This window comes from Canis lupus, chromosome 11 (assembly GCF_011100685.1).
Source record: "Canis lupus familiaris isolate Mischka breed German Shepherd chromosome 11, alternate assembly UU_Cfam_GSD_1.0, whole genome shotgun sequence".
Taxonomy (NCBI): Eukaryota; Metazoa; Chordata; class Mammalia; order Carnivora; family Canidae; genus Canis; species Canis lupus.
In genome coordinates, this window is record NC_049232.1 from 74290237 (window position 1) to 74305953 (window position 15717).

The window sequence follows — 15717 nt, forward strand, 5'->3', positions numbered from 1 at the left end:
TGTTCCTTTTTCTGCAACAACACACGTTAAGAGATTTTTCCGTGTCCACGTAGAGAGATCTGCCGCGACTTTTCTCATAGCCGCACAGGGTCGGAAATCATGGGCTTCCTCCCCTTGCAACGGGTACTTCGGTTGTTTCTAGTTTCCCGCTGCCCCCTCCGTGGTGCGTTTCTCTCCCTAAACGGCACATTTTGGGAGCGGGCCGACCTGCGGCTTCGATGTCTAGGGGTCGGGAACAACGAACGTTTAAAATGTGGACGGGATCTTGCCAGACTGCAAGAAGATCACCCCCCCCGACTTTTTAAGAGACGTCATCCATCCATCCATCCATCCATCCATCCATCCATCCATCCATCCATCCATCTGTTCCCGAGAGCCCGGCGGAGGGGGCACGGCGCCCTGCGGGGCCCGACGCGGCCTGGGTCGCGGGGTCGCGGGGTCGCGGCCGGGCCGCGGGCAGCCGCTCCGCCGCCGAGCCCGGGCGCCCCCCCCCCCCGGCGGGCAGCCCGCCCCGCTGCACGTCCCGCCTCCGGGGCTCCGGCCCGGGGCCCTCCCGCCGGCTCGCCGACTCCCGCGGCCTCCCCCAGGGGCACAGCCGGGCCGCTCCGCCGCGCGCCGGGGGCGGCTCACCGATGGTCCTCGTGGAGCAGGGAGAAGAGCGGGCCGAGGCGCAGCTCCGCCGCCGGCGCCCGCAGCTCGCCCAGCGGCACGGTCTGCAGCACCGAGTGCAGCGCGCGCAGCTCCTCCAGCGGCGCCTCCAGCCGCGACAGCTCCCGCAGCAGCGCCAGCGCCTGGGCCGCCATGGCGCCCTCCCGCGGGGGTCCGGCTCCGCCTCCGCCTCCGGGTCCCGCCCCCGCTCCCGCCCCCGCCCCCGCTCCCGCCCCCGCTCTCGCGGCCGCCCCGAGCCTCGCGAGATCCGCCAGCGCGCAGCCCCGCCCCCCGCGTTCCGGCCGCACCAATAGCGATGTGGGGCCTGCGGGCCGCGCGCGCTCGGGGGCCGCCAAGCCTCGCGAGGCCCGCCGGGGCGCAGCCCCGCCCCCCGGGTTCCGGCCGAGCCCGCCGCCGCCCCCGCGGCCGCCAAGCCTCGCGAGACCCGCCGGGGCGCAGCCCCGCCCCCCGGGTTCCGGCCGGGCCCGCCGGCCGCGCCCGGCCGCGCCAATAGCGATGTGGGGCCGGCGGGCCGCGCGCGCTCGGGGGCCGCCAAGCCTCGCGAGACCGGGGCCGAGCGGGGTCGCGGCCGGGCGTCATCGGGGGCGTCACCGGGGGCGCCGGGCGGGAGGCGCGGGCCGGCTGTCGGGGCGGCGTGCGCGTCTCCCGCGGCGGGCGGAGGCCGCCAGATGCCCGGCAAGCGCCGCGGGGACGATGAGGACCCCCGCGGGCCCAAGCGGCGTCGCGGGCGGCCCCCGGGGCCCAAGGCCGGGCTGTCGGCGGCCGCGAGGGCGGCGGTGGTGGAGGCGGCGGCGGCCTGGGCGGCGGCCGAGGCCTCGCCGGGCGGCGCGGACGCCGTGGGCCTCCTGCTCCCGGGCCAGACGCGGGTGAAGCGGCGGCGGCGGGTCATGGCCCTGGAGGACAAGATGAAGATCCTGGAGAAGCTGGAGGAGGGCGCGAGCAACACGGACGTGGGGCGCCTGTTCGGCGTCCACGAGTCCACCGTGCGCACCATCAAGAGGAACGAGGCGGCCATCAGGGCGAGCATGGAGAGCGTGTCGCCCGTCTGCGCCAAGGTGCTGTGCGTGCCCCGCGACGCCAACATCGAGAAGATGGAGACCGCGCTGACCTTCTGGGTGGAGGACCAGACCATCGGGGGGCGGCCCCTGACGCTCAAGGCCATCTGCAGCCAGGCCAAGCGCATTTACAAGCAGCTGGTGGAGACCACCGGCAAGGGCAACCCCGACAAGTTCCATGCGAGCAAGGGGTGGTTTGAGAAGTTCAGACACCGCTACAGCCTGCGGAATTCGAGGCTGATGGGGGAGGAAGAGCCGCTGGATGCCCAGTCGGCGCCCAGGTATTCCAAGCAGGTCCAGAGACTGATCAGGGCCAGAGGCTACGAGCCGCAGCAGGTCTTCAACGCCGAGGAGACGAGCCTGTTCTGGAAGTGCATGCCCTCGCGTACCTTCAGGGAAAAGGACAAGAACCCCGAAAGCTTAGAGGAAGCCAAGGACAGGATCTCCCTCATTTTCTGTGCCAATGCCGCCGGCGACAAAATGATCAAACCCTTGCTGCTTTATAAAGACCCCAATCCCGCCTGTCTTCTGGAAAAAGACAAGAAGCGCCTTCCTGTGTTCTGGCGGTCACACCCCAAAGTGTCACTAACCGCGGCCCTCTTTTTGGACTGGTTTCATAACTGTTTCATCCACCAGGCCCGGAGTTATTTGATAGAAAAAAATCTCGAGTTCAGGGTGTTGCTGATTTTGGACAGGGGTCCCAACCACCCAGACTCCTTATTCTTTGCTCACCCTAATGTTGACATTGTGTTTCTCCCTCTGGAAGGCACTAGCTACCTTCAGCCGTTGGATCAGGGTATAATTGAAGCATTCAGGAGGTACTACACCAAGCATATGTTCGACCACTTTGCCGACTGTATTGAAAAAAACCCTTGTCTTACTTTGAAAGAAACGTGGCAACAGTACAACATTGCTGATGCTTTGGTGGTGATAAAAGAGGCAATGGATGACATAAAACCGGCTGCCCTTAATAAAGCCTGGTGGAAACTTTGGGATGATGTTGTGAACGATTATGCGTGTTTCCCCAGAGCTAATGAAGAAGTTGCAAAAATCATAGAGTCTGCAAAACGGATGGACTTTAAATTCCTTGACATCGAAGAGGGTGAAATTAACGAGCTGCTCAAGTTTCAGGCTTTGGCCATAACCGAGAGAGAGTCTGCGTCAGTAAACACAGAAGAAGACAAGTCCCCGGAACCGGAGGTAAAGATGAATCTGAGGAAATTGAATGCTGTCTTACGCCAGGCCTCAGACCTCATTGATGCTGCAATCGATATGGATCCTTTCCTGGACCGAAGTTTGGCCTTTAAAAAAGACTTCAATAAATTGTTATATACTTACAAAGAGGTGCAAAAGAACCTACAAAATAAAGCAAAGGGGTTGAAGAAAGAAAATGAAGACCCGAGCAAAGAGGAGGAAATGTGGACAAAGGAGATGGATACAGAATCAGAGTCTGAAGGGGAGTCTGAATCTGAATCTGAATCTGAGCCTGACTCTGAATCTCATAACGAGGAGAAGGTAGAGGGAAAGAGGGAGGATAAGAAGGCTCCAGAAGAAGATCCTGGACCCTCTGGCAGTGGCACTGAGACTCTTACTATATCTGAAGAATCTGCCAAAGTCATAAATGCAGAGTTGGACTTTTGGAATCTAACCCTGGAATTGAATCTGGAGAGAGTAGAAGTGCCTGAGTTAAAGGAAGAAGAGAATCCAGAGGCAGTTCCTTCCAAATGATAGCTCATGTCTTGCCATTCTTCCCTTGTTGCCCCAACATCCACCTTCATCATGACCATCCTTACCATCACCAGCCACACATCCGTATCATTTAGTCATTCAACAGACATTTATTGAGCATATGCTGTGTGGGGTCCTGTGCTAAACTTGGGGACATCATCTCAGGAAATCATCTCAGGATCTAAGGTAAATGGTCATTAACAGTGGCTGCATGTCTTACTAATGTAATAAGTATAAAAGATTACAGTCTTGATTTTCCTGGACTTTGGATAGAAAGGTTTTCTTAGGACCACAGCCTCATTTTCTCTAACCCCGTTTTTCCACAGGTACCAAGTTCTTCAATCACAGATGGAGATTTTTCTGGGTTGACCATGGTAGTTTGAGATTACTTGCATTTATTTTTTTTGTTGGCTTGTCTTTTAGAAGGCTTTATTTTCAAGTAATCTCTACTCCCAACATGGGACTTGAACTCAAGACCCTGGGATCAAGAATCGCATGCACTGCCACTTAGCCAACCAGGAGTCCTGAAACTGCGTGCTTTTGAAAAGCTGACGCTCTTAGGTGAATTTTGTTAGTCCTCACTTTAGACCTGTGGAGGTGATATTAGCCCTTCCTTTACCAGCCCTCGCCCGCCAGAGCTCAGAGAGGTTACGGAATTGGCCCGAGTCTTCACAGCTAACCATGTAAATGATAAGACCAGGGCTGCAACTGATTACTGCTTTGTCAGACACTGCTGGAAGTGTGGGCCTTTAAGAAGTTTAGAGTCCCAAGGAATGAGACAGACAGTAAACGGACAATTAAAATAAACACAAAGGCTGTGAACTGGCAGCCTGCAAGCCAGATTTGGCTAACAGATGTGTTTTGTTTCGTCTCCCCAGCATACAACATTTCCCCGCCTCGTTAAGGTTCTGTTTACGTACAATACAATTCACCAATGTTAAGTGTATAGTTCAATTTTTTTTAAACACTTGTGTAACCACTACCACCATCAAGAAATAGAATATTTTCCTTAAGTTAAAAAAGGTCACTTGTGTCCTTGTGTACTCAGTCCCTTACCCTGCCCCAGAAATATTTAAAAATTAAGATATTTTACATAAAAAAGCTGGATTAAAAAATTGCACACCCTGGCAACAGTGGTCTCTGCATTCCCGAAGGGCAACAGCCAGTCATTAGCTTGCTGCTTTTCTTGTTTGTTTGCAGCTCTCCATAGTTGCTCATGTTGAGTGCGGCAACAAGTGTGTACCAAGTGCCTTAGGGGAAATAGAGGACTGTGGGATTAACCCTGCAGAAAGCTGCTCAGAGCAGCTGGCCTAGAAAGATGAATGAGTTCACCGGGAGAGCAGGTGGGAACAAGAGTATTTTAAGCCAAGGAGAATTAGATGGGAGATCCTGGGAGGAGGAGGTGCTGTGGGGGATAGGAAGGCAGCTGTGTGTGTAGGTGTGGGTGTGCGCATGCGTGTGTGCATGTGTGCTTCACTTGTTTCTGTTGGCAGGATGGGCCCCTATGAAGTGGAAGAGTTTTGTGTATGTGTATTAGCATTTGTGTGCCGTGGTTTTTGGAAGTTTTACGTATCTAAGAAACGTAGATCTTTTTATCTGCACGTGTGGGGATCTTACCTTTTTTTTTGTTGTTACAACGGGAAGGGAAAATTAGTATTTTTGCAGGGGTTGTAGGTCCGCCTGTGGTGTTTGGGTTTTTGTTTCTAGGAAGAGAACCGCCTAGTGAGAATTACTCCCTCCTTCCCTGCGCTCCCCCCCACCCTCCTGGGCCAGCCTGGCTGGGGCCTGGCTGGGCAGTGGGGCAGGCAGCAGGTGGTGAGGGGAGAGGGCCGTGGAGGCCCCGGTGCCCGCCCATCAGCCTGCAGCCCAGCCCGGGTTTGCTAGGCTGTGCTACTAAATTCCCGGCGACGCCATGGACAGGCTGGGCTCACGGTGCCCTCTGCCAGGCAGCCTGCGGCCCTCCGTCCTTACGTGCCTCCTGGTGAGTGCCCCTGCTGACTCAGAACCCTCTTTCCCCTAAACCTCCAACCTGGATATTGAGGGAAGAAGGTGCATTTCTTTTTTCTACTTCTGGGATTTTGAGCTGGGAGCAGGCAGGGAGGCGGTGGCAGGGGCCATCCCCGGAGACACCTGTGTCCTGGAGAGCATAGTGTGCCTCTGAGGATGAGCAGCAACCCTTCCCTGCCCAGCTTGTGAGGAGGAGTGAGGGGCAGCCTCTCATTGCCTGGATGGTCCGGGGGCTGAAGGGTGCCTGCTGGCGAGTTCTCATCTAAGGGTCGCAGGGTAGAGTCTTCTCTTTCTCTTGCAGTCACCATCTCAGTTTTCTGCATTTGGGGAAGACTTTTGTTTTCTCATCTCTGAAATATCTTAAAATGTTAAAATTGGAAGTGGCCACAGAGTCCCGCCAGTGGTGGTGGAGGCGGCGGTGGTGGGGGTCGAGCGGGAGGTGGAAAGAACCAGAGGAGACGGTCAGAAGTCTTGCTGCCCACTTTTGGGTGATTTCTTCTCTGTGGCCCTTACCTTCCTCATCTGAAAAGTTGGCACAAATCAGTGGCTCTTAACCTTTTTGGAACTGTATAATCTATTTGTGTGTGTGTCTGAGTGTGTGAAAGTTCTGGATTTGTACCCAAGGAAAATGTATAAACACAGCATAGCCCTCAATTCCAGAGTATCACAGGTTCCTTAAAATTAGGTCAATTACAAGGTTAGAACCACTGGGTGGTTTCTGAGGCCCCTTCTGCCTTAACACAGATCATAAAGTCCATCGTAATCTCTTAAAAGCTATGTAAATATTGCAGCACCAAAGAAAAGACAATGAGATATGAACCAAAAGGATACACTAAATATTTTAAAAGAATGTAAAATTAGAAAAAGTGTATAGTGAAAGGTAAGTATGAAAATGTTATAAAGACTTCAAAAATTTTACTAAATATTTTTCTATCATAAAATGTTTTTTTTGGGGAATATTGTGATATGTATATTTTCCATCAATTTTGTGCTCATAGAATGTCACAGAATATGTCCTAGAATATATTGTAGTGCACCCTTGGCTCCAGACCAGCCTCTCGTGCTTCTGGTACATTGTTGCTAGCTCCACAAACATCTCGAACCTGTACACTCCCTGTCAAGGGTGGGAAAGTCCTGGGTACGTGGAAATGACTGAGGCTGAAGAACTCATGCCTGATGGGGGAACGTGTAAACAGCTCTCTCTGCTTCACCGTGATCAGCGGCACAACGGAAGGGCGTGAGCAGCAGCCCTGGCCTCTACCTGCTAGATGCCAGGAGTATCTCCTCCCAGTGCAACAGTCAGAATTGTCTCCAGGCGTTGTCAGATGTCCCCCAGGGGGCAACCACTGGAGTATGTGAAGCTGAGTGATTCCCCTAAACCCATTCCTGGTCATGCTCACTGCAGTTCAGAGAATCCAGAACGGGATGCAGGAGCCTTGCAATCAAGTCTTGGTTCTGTCCAGAGTTTCTGTATGTTCTGTCTCAGTTAACCTTGTTTGTGAAGTGCGGGGTCATCTAGATACCTGAGGGCCCATTCACCTCTTAGCATTTTGACTCTGAGAGTTTCAGTACATCTTAGGTGAGTTGGTAGTTGGTCCTGTAAGCTCCGTTTTCCACTGATTCCTACTGGCCGAAATGTCCGAGGTCCTCCTTAGGAACGGCTTTTTGGTTGGGGGACGGGCCACTGCCCCTTTTGTCTGGAGTCTGTGCCAGACGCCACGTTAGAGTTGTTGGAGACTTACAGTGTTCCAGCACGTTCAGTTCTCTGCTCGAAGCCAACAGTGGGTGACTCCTTCACTGTTTAGTCTTAATAACCACACCTTGCTGGTGGATTAATTCACCGGTCTACAAGTATTTATGGTGAACCTGCTGTGTGCCATGAACTGCTCTGAGGATGCAGTGATGAGCACAGCACGGTCCTTTCTGTATTGGATTAGTGATTACAGAGTCTTTCTCCTACCTGCTTTGAACCCAGGGCAACTCTGAGGTAGGCAGCAGAAGCATCAGAATCCGCATTCTCTAGATAGCAGTTACAGAAGGGAGAGGAAATCCCCTAACCTTGTCAGAGGCCACAGGCAGTTAGCAGTGCCCGCACTAGGATCTAAATCCTGCTCTCTAGTGCTTTTATTTTTTTTCTTACAGTCAATTAAGTAGTCATTAAAAAACACGTGCAATAAAAGCTTCCTTGAAAAGTGTGGTTCTTTTGTTCTTGCACGGTCACCGGTTTAGTTCAGAGGACTGGTATTTTGACTTGGAGGTGTTGGTGGAGGTAGTAGGAGGGAATGAGCAACCCTGCCCAGACAGGCCTCTAGTCAAACTGAAGCTCCAAACATAAAAACGCTGCTCAGGCCCTGCCAAGAAGTAGGAGCCAGGCCCCAGGCAATAACGTGGGAGGAGTGGGAGGACAGAGGCTTATTTGAGTGAGGCCAGAGAGCCGCGGGCGGGGGTGGGGAGAAGCGCCCTTCTGTTCAGCCTGGCCTGAGTCACCGTGGGCCTCCTTGCAAGTTGTCTCTATCCTGCTACTGGCTCCAGGGTCTCCCGCCAGTAGACAGCCCTGGAATGGAAGCTGTTCTCCAGTTGTGTCTAGTTCCTCTTATTTTAAATGTTTATCATTAAAATACTAAGAACAATTGTATCTCGAGTGTCTTTTGCTCTCACGTTATCACTGCCATCTTCTTTGCTCGAGATCTTAAGGTCTGTTTCCTAGATCTCCCTCAGCTGCCTTCTGGTCACTCCTCTCTCTCTCCCGTTACTCTGCTCTCTGCTCAGCTCGACCATGTTTAATACTCCCCTCCTTAAAAAGCCTCTGAAAGCAAGCACCCTGTCTCATGAGTACAAACCTCTAACTCCTCTCTCTGCCCCTTTTCTGTGTAAGGCTAGCCCGGCTCATTCACTCCTGGCATTATTCCTGCGGGTTAGGCTGGATAGCTCATCCGTCCTTAAACACCTCTTGAGTTAGTACACGTTACCGTTTACTAGGAGTACCTCCCTCTCCTCTTGTAAACCTACGTATTATTTCAAATCCAACTTAGATGGTACCTCTTCTCTGAAGCCTTTTCTGCTCCCTCAGGTACAGCCTTCCTGTAGGTCCCACCACCTCTCAGTTACAGCAGCACAGGTTATGTTACCTCGAATTAGGCTCCCGTTACCCCTGGACTACCCACGGGGCCTGCACAGACACACGTGAGTGGAGGGCAAATTAACTCCCTACAGTGTCAATAGACGTAAGAGCCTATCATTCCTAATAATCCCCATAGGATGACAGCAGTTCAGTGGATTTCGGTTGGCATTACCTCCAACAGCGGTTTTGTCCAATAAGAATGGATTTCTGCTCATCCAGACTTGGTTCCTAATCGTGGCTTTGCCAGTTACAAGCTATGTGATCTTGATTTATCCATTTTTTTTTTATCACCTGCAAAATGTAGAGGAAAATATTTAGGCACAAAAACTTTAAGTGCTAAAGCTCAATAGAGATACCAGGAATTATTTTGTGGATGGGGAATGGGGCTGAAAAAGTGATGCTTAGCCCTGGTTCCAATTTGCTTGAGTGGGCAGACCGTGCATTGGCCATGTCGCTGCTGACCTGTGCTTTTCTTTCCCTGACATGTAGATCCTGACAGCTTCTTTCGTGTCATACCCCATGCTCAGGACCCTTAGCCTGCAGCTCCACTCAGCCGTCACCGGCAGCTATGTCTCCGGCACTTATTCCGTCGTCTTTGTGAACTGTCCCAACGAGCAAATTGCCAGAGAGATTGCCAGGTATGGTGAAGGGGCTTAGGTGCTGCCTAATGGCGACCACAGTAAAGTTAGGTAGCCGTCCATGACCTCCTGTCCTTACCGTGTGTGCGTGTGCGTGCGCGCGTGCGTGTGTGGTGAAAACTCGGAAGATTTGCTCCCGGCCACTTTAAGTACTCCTACTTATTTTGAAGTCTTGGTTTTGAATGTTTAATGAACTGCTTTTCTTGTGTAAATTCTTCTATTTGCTCTGGTTTTTGTCTCTCTTGGTTATTGACCTGCCCCAGTTACTATGTGATCGTGACCTCTCTCATCTTTGTAGTCGTGCTTGTGGGGAGGTGCAGAGCCGCTGCCAGGAACTGGCATCATGCAGCACTGTTTTCAGTGTGGGTGAGGGCTGGGGACCCCTAGAAACTGCCATCCTGGCATCCTTAGCGCTCCTGCGTGGTGACAGACACCCCGTGACTGCTGCCTGGGCCCTGGGAGATTTCGGGGGCCTGCCTCCCGCTGCAGCATCGCCCCTACTCACCTTGACGGTTGCCTCCAGGTTGCTGCCTGCTGTGGCTCCCGCCGCCTCCAGACGGGGTCTGTTGCTCTCAGCTCCTGTGGCAGGTCCCCTGCACACTGCCCTTCATGCCTCAGGGCGCCCTTTTCTTCCTTGGGGCTTCCTTGTCGTCGCTGGTGCATAGTGTGTTCTTAGTGTGGGTGGGCACGGCTGAGTCGAGAGTATTTGCTGTGGTCTCTAGGTGAGGCTGCAGTGTCTGTGTGGCCCACCTGCCTGAGCTGCAAGTCTGAAGTGGGGCCATTACGGATCTGGCTGGTGAGCTCTCACTCAACCTGGTTTGTCTAGTATTTTTTTTTTTTATTAATGGCTTTGATAGAAAAGAGGCAGACAGGTTTAGTTTCCAGGATTTATAGAAAGAGAGTAAGCGGTACATAGTGGGGAGGCCCCCTCAACAGGAGCAGGCGGGAAGCCCAGCCTAGCTACAGACCCAGCATTGAGGCCGGGCTCTTTGCTCCGGACCAGTCTGTCTTCTCCGGGTGCTCTAGAGTTAGTCCGCTGGCTCCGAGTCCTGGGTCAGTTCAGTTCTGGTTCCTAGCAGGTTCTTACATCTCTTCATTGACAGATGCATTCTTTTTTTTTTTTTTTTTTTTTTTTTATTTATAATAGTCACAGAGAGAGAGAGAGAGGGGGGCAGAGACATAGGCAGAGGGAGAGGCAGGCTCCATGCACCTGGAGCCCGATGTGGGATTCGATCCCGGGTCTCCAGGATCGCGCCCTGGGCCAAAGGCAGGCGCCAAACCGCTGCGCCACCCAGGGATCCCGACAGATGCATTCTTAAAGAATTAACTAGAAATAATCTCTTATTGGGGCCAGGGTGAAAATCCTGAATGTGGAGTCAGGAGACCTGGATTCCAGTGTCCTCTCTGGTGGCAGCTCCACCCGTGACCTTCTCTGGGCTTCGATCTCCTGTATGTTGAGGGAAGTGGATCACAGCGGGTATAAACACGTAAACCTACAGGCAGGCCCCTCAGTGAGCCAGGTGGGCTGGGGTGTCATGAGGGCGGGTGATGGTGGATAGCAGCCCTGGGTCTTCCTGTGTGTTGGAATGGAAGAGGGCAGCGGGAACTGTGTGTACCTGAGACGCGGGTGTCATGCCTCAGGGGAGTGGCCACTGCTCCGCTCTAGTTAAATGTGACCTTGGAGGACTGTGGTTCTCATGTCACAAGACTCATTTTCTAGTGAGAAGCTAGATAATCTTTATTTTTTGAGTGTGAAATATCCTGATAATAAATATTAGTAACAAAATAAAGATTTTTTATAAAAACGTTGTAGAGAGCATAACCATGTTATGTGGCCTGTGATTTACTAGTCTGAACCGTGCGGTTTCTCGAGGCCCTAGTAGCTCTACACGTCTCCATCCTGTGCTCTCCTCCGCTAAGCGTGAGGGCTCCGGCTCCCATCTGTGTCTGCGTGTGCGTGCGCGTGCTCGTGCTCTCAGTCAGCTGATGTGCTCTCTTCTGCCCTCACGCTCTCTGGTTTTTTGTTTTTGTTTGGTTTCTTTGGTCATAGGGTCTTTTTGAATAACACAGTCCTCTATATTTCTAGTCTTTTACCTGTGGACAGGCTGCTGTGATCGCACCGGGGACTTCACATTCTGGGTCTTTGAGACAATGGGATTATTCTTTTTAAAGGTTTAACTCCCTCCCTGTGTTTCCTCACCACCTTCAGGAGCAATAAAGTGTAATTTCTCAGTGGACAATTGAGTAAGACTTGCCACAGTTGCTTAAACAGATTTGTGCCATGTGCCTCTCCTTACAGTCAGGGATTTCTTTAGCTCTGGAACTTTCCAGGGGAATGCCACATTAAGGTGGGGCCTTAAATAGAGCACTGTTGAGCCTGGAACTCATGGAAGAGAAAGTAGGTCAGTTCTCTTGGCAGCAGCTGAGGACAGGCGGGATGGGTGAGCAGGGCTCAGATGAGGTTTATCTGGCTGAGTCCAAGCATTTCAGAGAACAGAGACCTGAGAAAGGTTTGTCAGGGCCTGCCTGCTTCTGAGGGCGTCCAGTTTTGATGCTTGGGAATGTCCTTTGCGTGGGTGATTTGGTGGTGCTCCTGTTTCCGTGACACCTGCACTAATTCAGGCACGTCTGATGTTTTTGCTGGGGCTCTGCACAGGAATTGGAACATCACACCAGGAATTCCAACCCGTGTGTGGGGACTCTGTCTGTCCAGAGATATCCTAGAGGTCTGCAGAGTGGTGACTGTGCTCTTAGGACCATGGTAGAAACCTTTGCATGAAAAGAGATGAAAAGAGCCTATATTTGCCAAACACAAGATATGATGTGGGGTTTTTTGCTTCTCCTTGGCGTTACGGCTGTTCTGTGTGGTCACGTGGGTATCTGTAGATCAGAAGTAGGGGGTGTCAGCCTGATACATACCTGGGAGACAAAAGCAGAAGACGGTGGTAGGAAGGAATGACGGTGAAAGGTTGGAAACCGCTGACTGAACTGGCCCGTTACTGTGCAGCAGGACAGTCAGCTTGAGTGAGGGGGCAGGCCTGTCTCCGATATGTGCTCAAATACTTATTCTTGGGATGAAAGAAAGAACGTGGTTAGGGTCACACAGCCATGCACTGCAGGGTCGGGAGTGGAATCCAGGTCTGTGTCCTGTGTCCAGTGTTAATCAGTTCCCCTTCCCCAAGCAGACTGGGCCTGTCCTTAAAACCATCTTGCCATAGCCGCTTCCTTCCTTTTCTCCCCACCCAGAGAAGGACTAATGAGCAGCGCTGTCTTTAGGTGTCTGTGCATGGTGGTTATGGGATGAGTTGGTTTGAGGAGGGAGAGGCGCTCTAAATGGTTATCTGCGTAGACTATGGTTTCCTGGGTAATTCCCAGGAAGTCCTGTCCCTTGTTCCTTAAGATGTTGGGTACTTACCCCAGTGACGGTCCCTCTTTCTGTTGTAGGGCTATCTTGGATAAGAAGCTGGCTGCCTCTGTGAACATCCTGCCCAAGGCATCCTCGCTGTGAGTTTTGCTATCGCCTGTGGAAGGGTGTGGGGACTGCTGGGTCAGGCCCCGGCTGGTAGGAAGAGCACTGAACTAATGGGAGGTTGTCAAAGAGCAACTCAAAGGCATTTGCTTAATGAACAGTTCATTGTTAATTTATATTCGGAGGAAGTCAACTAGGGGATTTATATCAACCAACAAAAGCAAAAGTAGGCTGTGTATGGAGAAGGGAGGAAAAAGCTGTAGTTTAGAAATAGTGAATCTTGTCTGCACAGTCTTTGTTTAAATTAGTCGGCTTGCTATTAGCAAAAAAGTCCGACTGGGCATTCCATCCCTGAGTAAGCCTCCTAGGGATATCAAAGAAAATAATTCCCACTGCTTTTGAATTCTCTGGAAAACTTTGAGGGGTTGGCTGATGTGACAAGCTGTCTCTGTGTTTTCTCCCTTTCATTTCATTGACACCCTCACTGTCGTTACTTCTGGTCTATTCCATTTCCCTCATCAAAATACGTCAGCATCCCGGGACTAGCTGTGCAGGTAGATTGATGGACTTCTTTAAGAGACGGTGAGCCTCTCACCCCCAGGAACGTTCGGGCAGCTGCTAGAAGCATGCATTAGAGTGGTTGGACTAGATGACCTTTGGGGACCTGGCCAATGTAAACATGTTTGTGTGGGCTTGGAAAGATTGTAAAGTTTCCACCTTGGTAAGTCACTTGATTGGGCCAGGTTTATCATCTCAGCGAGCTCATCTTGTAAGCATAATAATATGGTTTTGTTCCCTTTTCCAGGTACTTCTGGAATGGAGAAATCGAAGAAGCCACTGAGATCCTGTTGGTGAGTGAGGATGGGGGTTGGGGCCTTGATATGGGAAGAGTGAGACCAAGGCCTTTTCCCAGGTTCCAATTAAAATTGAGCAAAGATCAGTCAACTGAGGTTCTTGCCCCAAAACAGATGCCCTAGGCTAATTTGCGAATGCATCAGTGCCCTGTCACCTGGAGGAGTGCTATTCCCGAGTGGCCAGGTGGACGAGTAGCTGCAGCACTGGGGCTGAGGTCTTTCTTAAAGCGGGACTTTTTTTCTTTTACAGCTAATAAAGACAAAGACTTCCAAGGTCCACGTGCTGTCCGGCTATATCAGGTAATGCTGGCCTCTCTTCTCAGCCAGGGGACGCACTGGGAACTAAGTGAATGAGCTTCAAAGGCAAGAGACCTGGAGCCTAGTCACCAGCCTCCCACATGACCCCAGGCATGTACCTGGCCCTCAGATTCTCTGTTTGTGCAATGAGAGGGTGGCATGGGTTAGTGGAGATAGTGGTTCTCCAAATTTTGGACTCAGGATCCTTTTACACGTTTAAATATTATCAAGGACCCAGAGGAGCTTTGTTTATGTGGGTTATATTTAAGTTTATTGTATTAGAAATTAAAACTGAGAAGCTAAAAGTTTTTAGTTCTTTTAAAGTAACAACAGTAAGGGTGCCTGGGTGGCTCAGTTGGTTAAGCATCCAGTTCTTGATTTCAGCACATGACCCATGATCTCAGGGTCCTGGGATTGAGCCCCTCATCAGGCTCTGCACTGGGCGTGGAGATTCTCTCCCTCCCTATCTCTCTGCACACCTACCCCAGAATAAACAAACATGTACACTAATGTGTGTCCCTAAAATAAGAAAATTCATTACCCTCAGTCACTGGATAAAATTATTCCAACTCCAAATGTTTAAGCACGTGCGTGTGTGTGGTGATTCACTAAGCATGCTGTCTCATGAGAACTTGACAGTGACTTTTTAACTGGAAAGGAAGCAGGGAATTATCACCCCCATTTGACAGATGGGAGACTGAGGCCCAAGGCCTCGTATATATTCGGTCTGAGAAGTAAAGAGAACTTGCATTGTGTGCTGAGGGCCAGGTGAAAGAAACGGAGAGAAAGGAGAGATCCCTGTGGGTTTGGATGGTTGAGGAAGAGCCTTTGAAGAAGGTCAGTGGTTGAGTTGGGCCTTGAGGGATAAGGTAGGCTTTTAAGTGATCCACAGAGAACTTTCTAGGTGAAGAGAATCCGGAGGTATTGGGGATGGTGGCTTGTTTGGGGAAGGCGCAAGACCGGAGCCCAGCGCTGGTCAGCATACCAGGAGAGTGCTTCCTGTGCCCCGTTCAACTTAATCCTTGGCGATCTAGTCACAGAGGGACGATTTTTATCCCCTCTTTGTAGGGCCTTTGGAGAAATTAGGTGATCTGTGCATAGTTCCATAGCTGTAAGGGGCAGGCTGAGAATTGGGACCCAGGACCGTGAGACTCTGAAGCCATCTGGCCCAACTCATCCCTTGTTGACAGATGGCAAACCGGCTCCGGGGCGGTGGGCGTCGGCGCTGGACGGCGGGCTGCCGGACACGTCGCGTGAGGCTTTCCAGTCGGGCCTAGTTGCATAGGCTGATTGTAATCATAGTCACTCACGGGCTCTGCTTTCTTTCCAAAGGTTGGTGCATCCTTTTGAAATCCCAGAGGTCTTCAGTCTTCCCGTGGACCAAGGAGATGTCCGCTATTTCAAGTGGCTGGAGGAGGGCATGGAGGAGGACTGAGGGGGCGCTTTCGTGTCTCCTGATGGCTGCCACCCGCCTGCAGCGCTGCACTCTGGGGACGGGGAACCTCTCTCTGCTTCCAGGCACCTCTGGATTCTGTGTCTTTGTCAGCGTGGAAGCGCTAAGGAACTTGAGAGGCCGAAGGTCTGAGCCCTGAGGCTGGAAGAGGAGGCGGGTTGGTTGCTGAGCAAGAACCCGGTGGAACTTGTCTCTTCTTCATGCCTCAGGGTGGCCAGGGGGTGGGAAGGCGAGGACAGTTATGTGGGGAGGCCACGGGGAGGTGGCAGTGAGGGTGACTGTCCTCGGCTCCTTCAGTCACTGCGCCTCCAGGGCCCAGGATCTACTCTCCTGCTTCTCGGGAGGAGGAATGGACTGGTGAGCTACACCCGAGGCGTAGGACGAGGGTCGCCTTCTAGGGGGCTGGCAAGCACTCTGTCCAAGAGG

The 15717-nt window shown here is 52.1% G+C and overlaps 3 protein-coding genes across 4 annotated transcripts in view; 2 read left to right on the plus strand and 1 right to left on the minus strand.

The window, feature by feature from the left end:
• Window positions 1-812, minus strand: part of PSMD5 (proteasome 26S subunit, non-ATPase 5) — a 17729-nt gene extending 16917 nt beyond the window's left edge. For both annotated transcript variants that reach the window (XM_038553250.1, XM_038553249.1), the window contains exon 1: window positions 631-812. In XM_038553250.1, coding sequence (XP_038409178.1) covers window positions 631-803 — 173 coding nt within the window. In that variant the 5' untranslated portion in view covers window positions 804-812. The remainder of the gene's footprint in view (window positions 1-630) is intronic.
• On the plus strand, window positions 802-13823 carry LOC102153482 (tigger transposable element-derived protein 1-like). The gene is made up of 5 exons (XM_038553303.1): window positions 802-825; window positions 963-3638; window positions 12663-12722; window positions 13493-13538; window positions 13792-13823. Exons 1-2 carry the CDS (start codon window positions 802-804, stop codon window positions 3450-3452), a joined length of 2514 nt encoding a protein of 837 aa, XP_038409231.1. The 3' UTR covers window positions 3453-3638; window positions 12663-12722; window positions 13493-13538; window positions 13792-13823.
• Window positions 5365-15273, plus strand: LOC102153432 (protein CutA homolog). The gene is made up of 7 exons (XM_038553304.1): window positions 5365-5433; window positions 9070-9218; window positions 12663-12722; window positions 13493-13538; window positions 13792-13841; window positions 15029-15091; window positions 15171-15273. Exons 1-7 carry the CDS (start codon window positions 5365-5367, stop codon window positions 15271-15273), a joined length of 540 nt encoding a protein of 179 aa, XP_038409232.1.
• The last annotated feature ends 444 nt before the right edge of the window (window positions 15274-15717 follow it).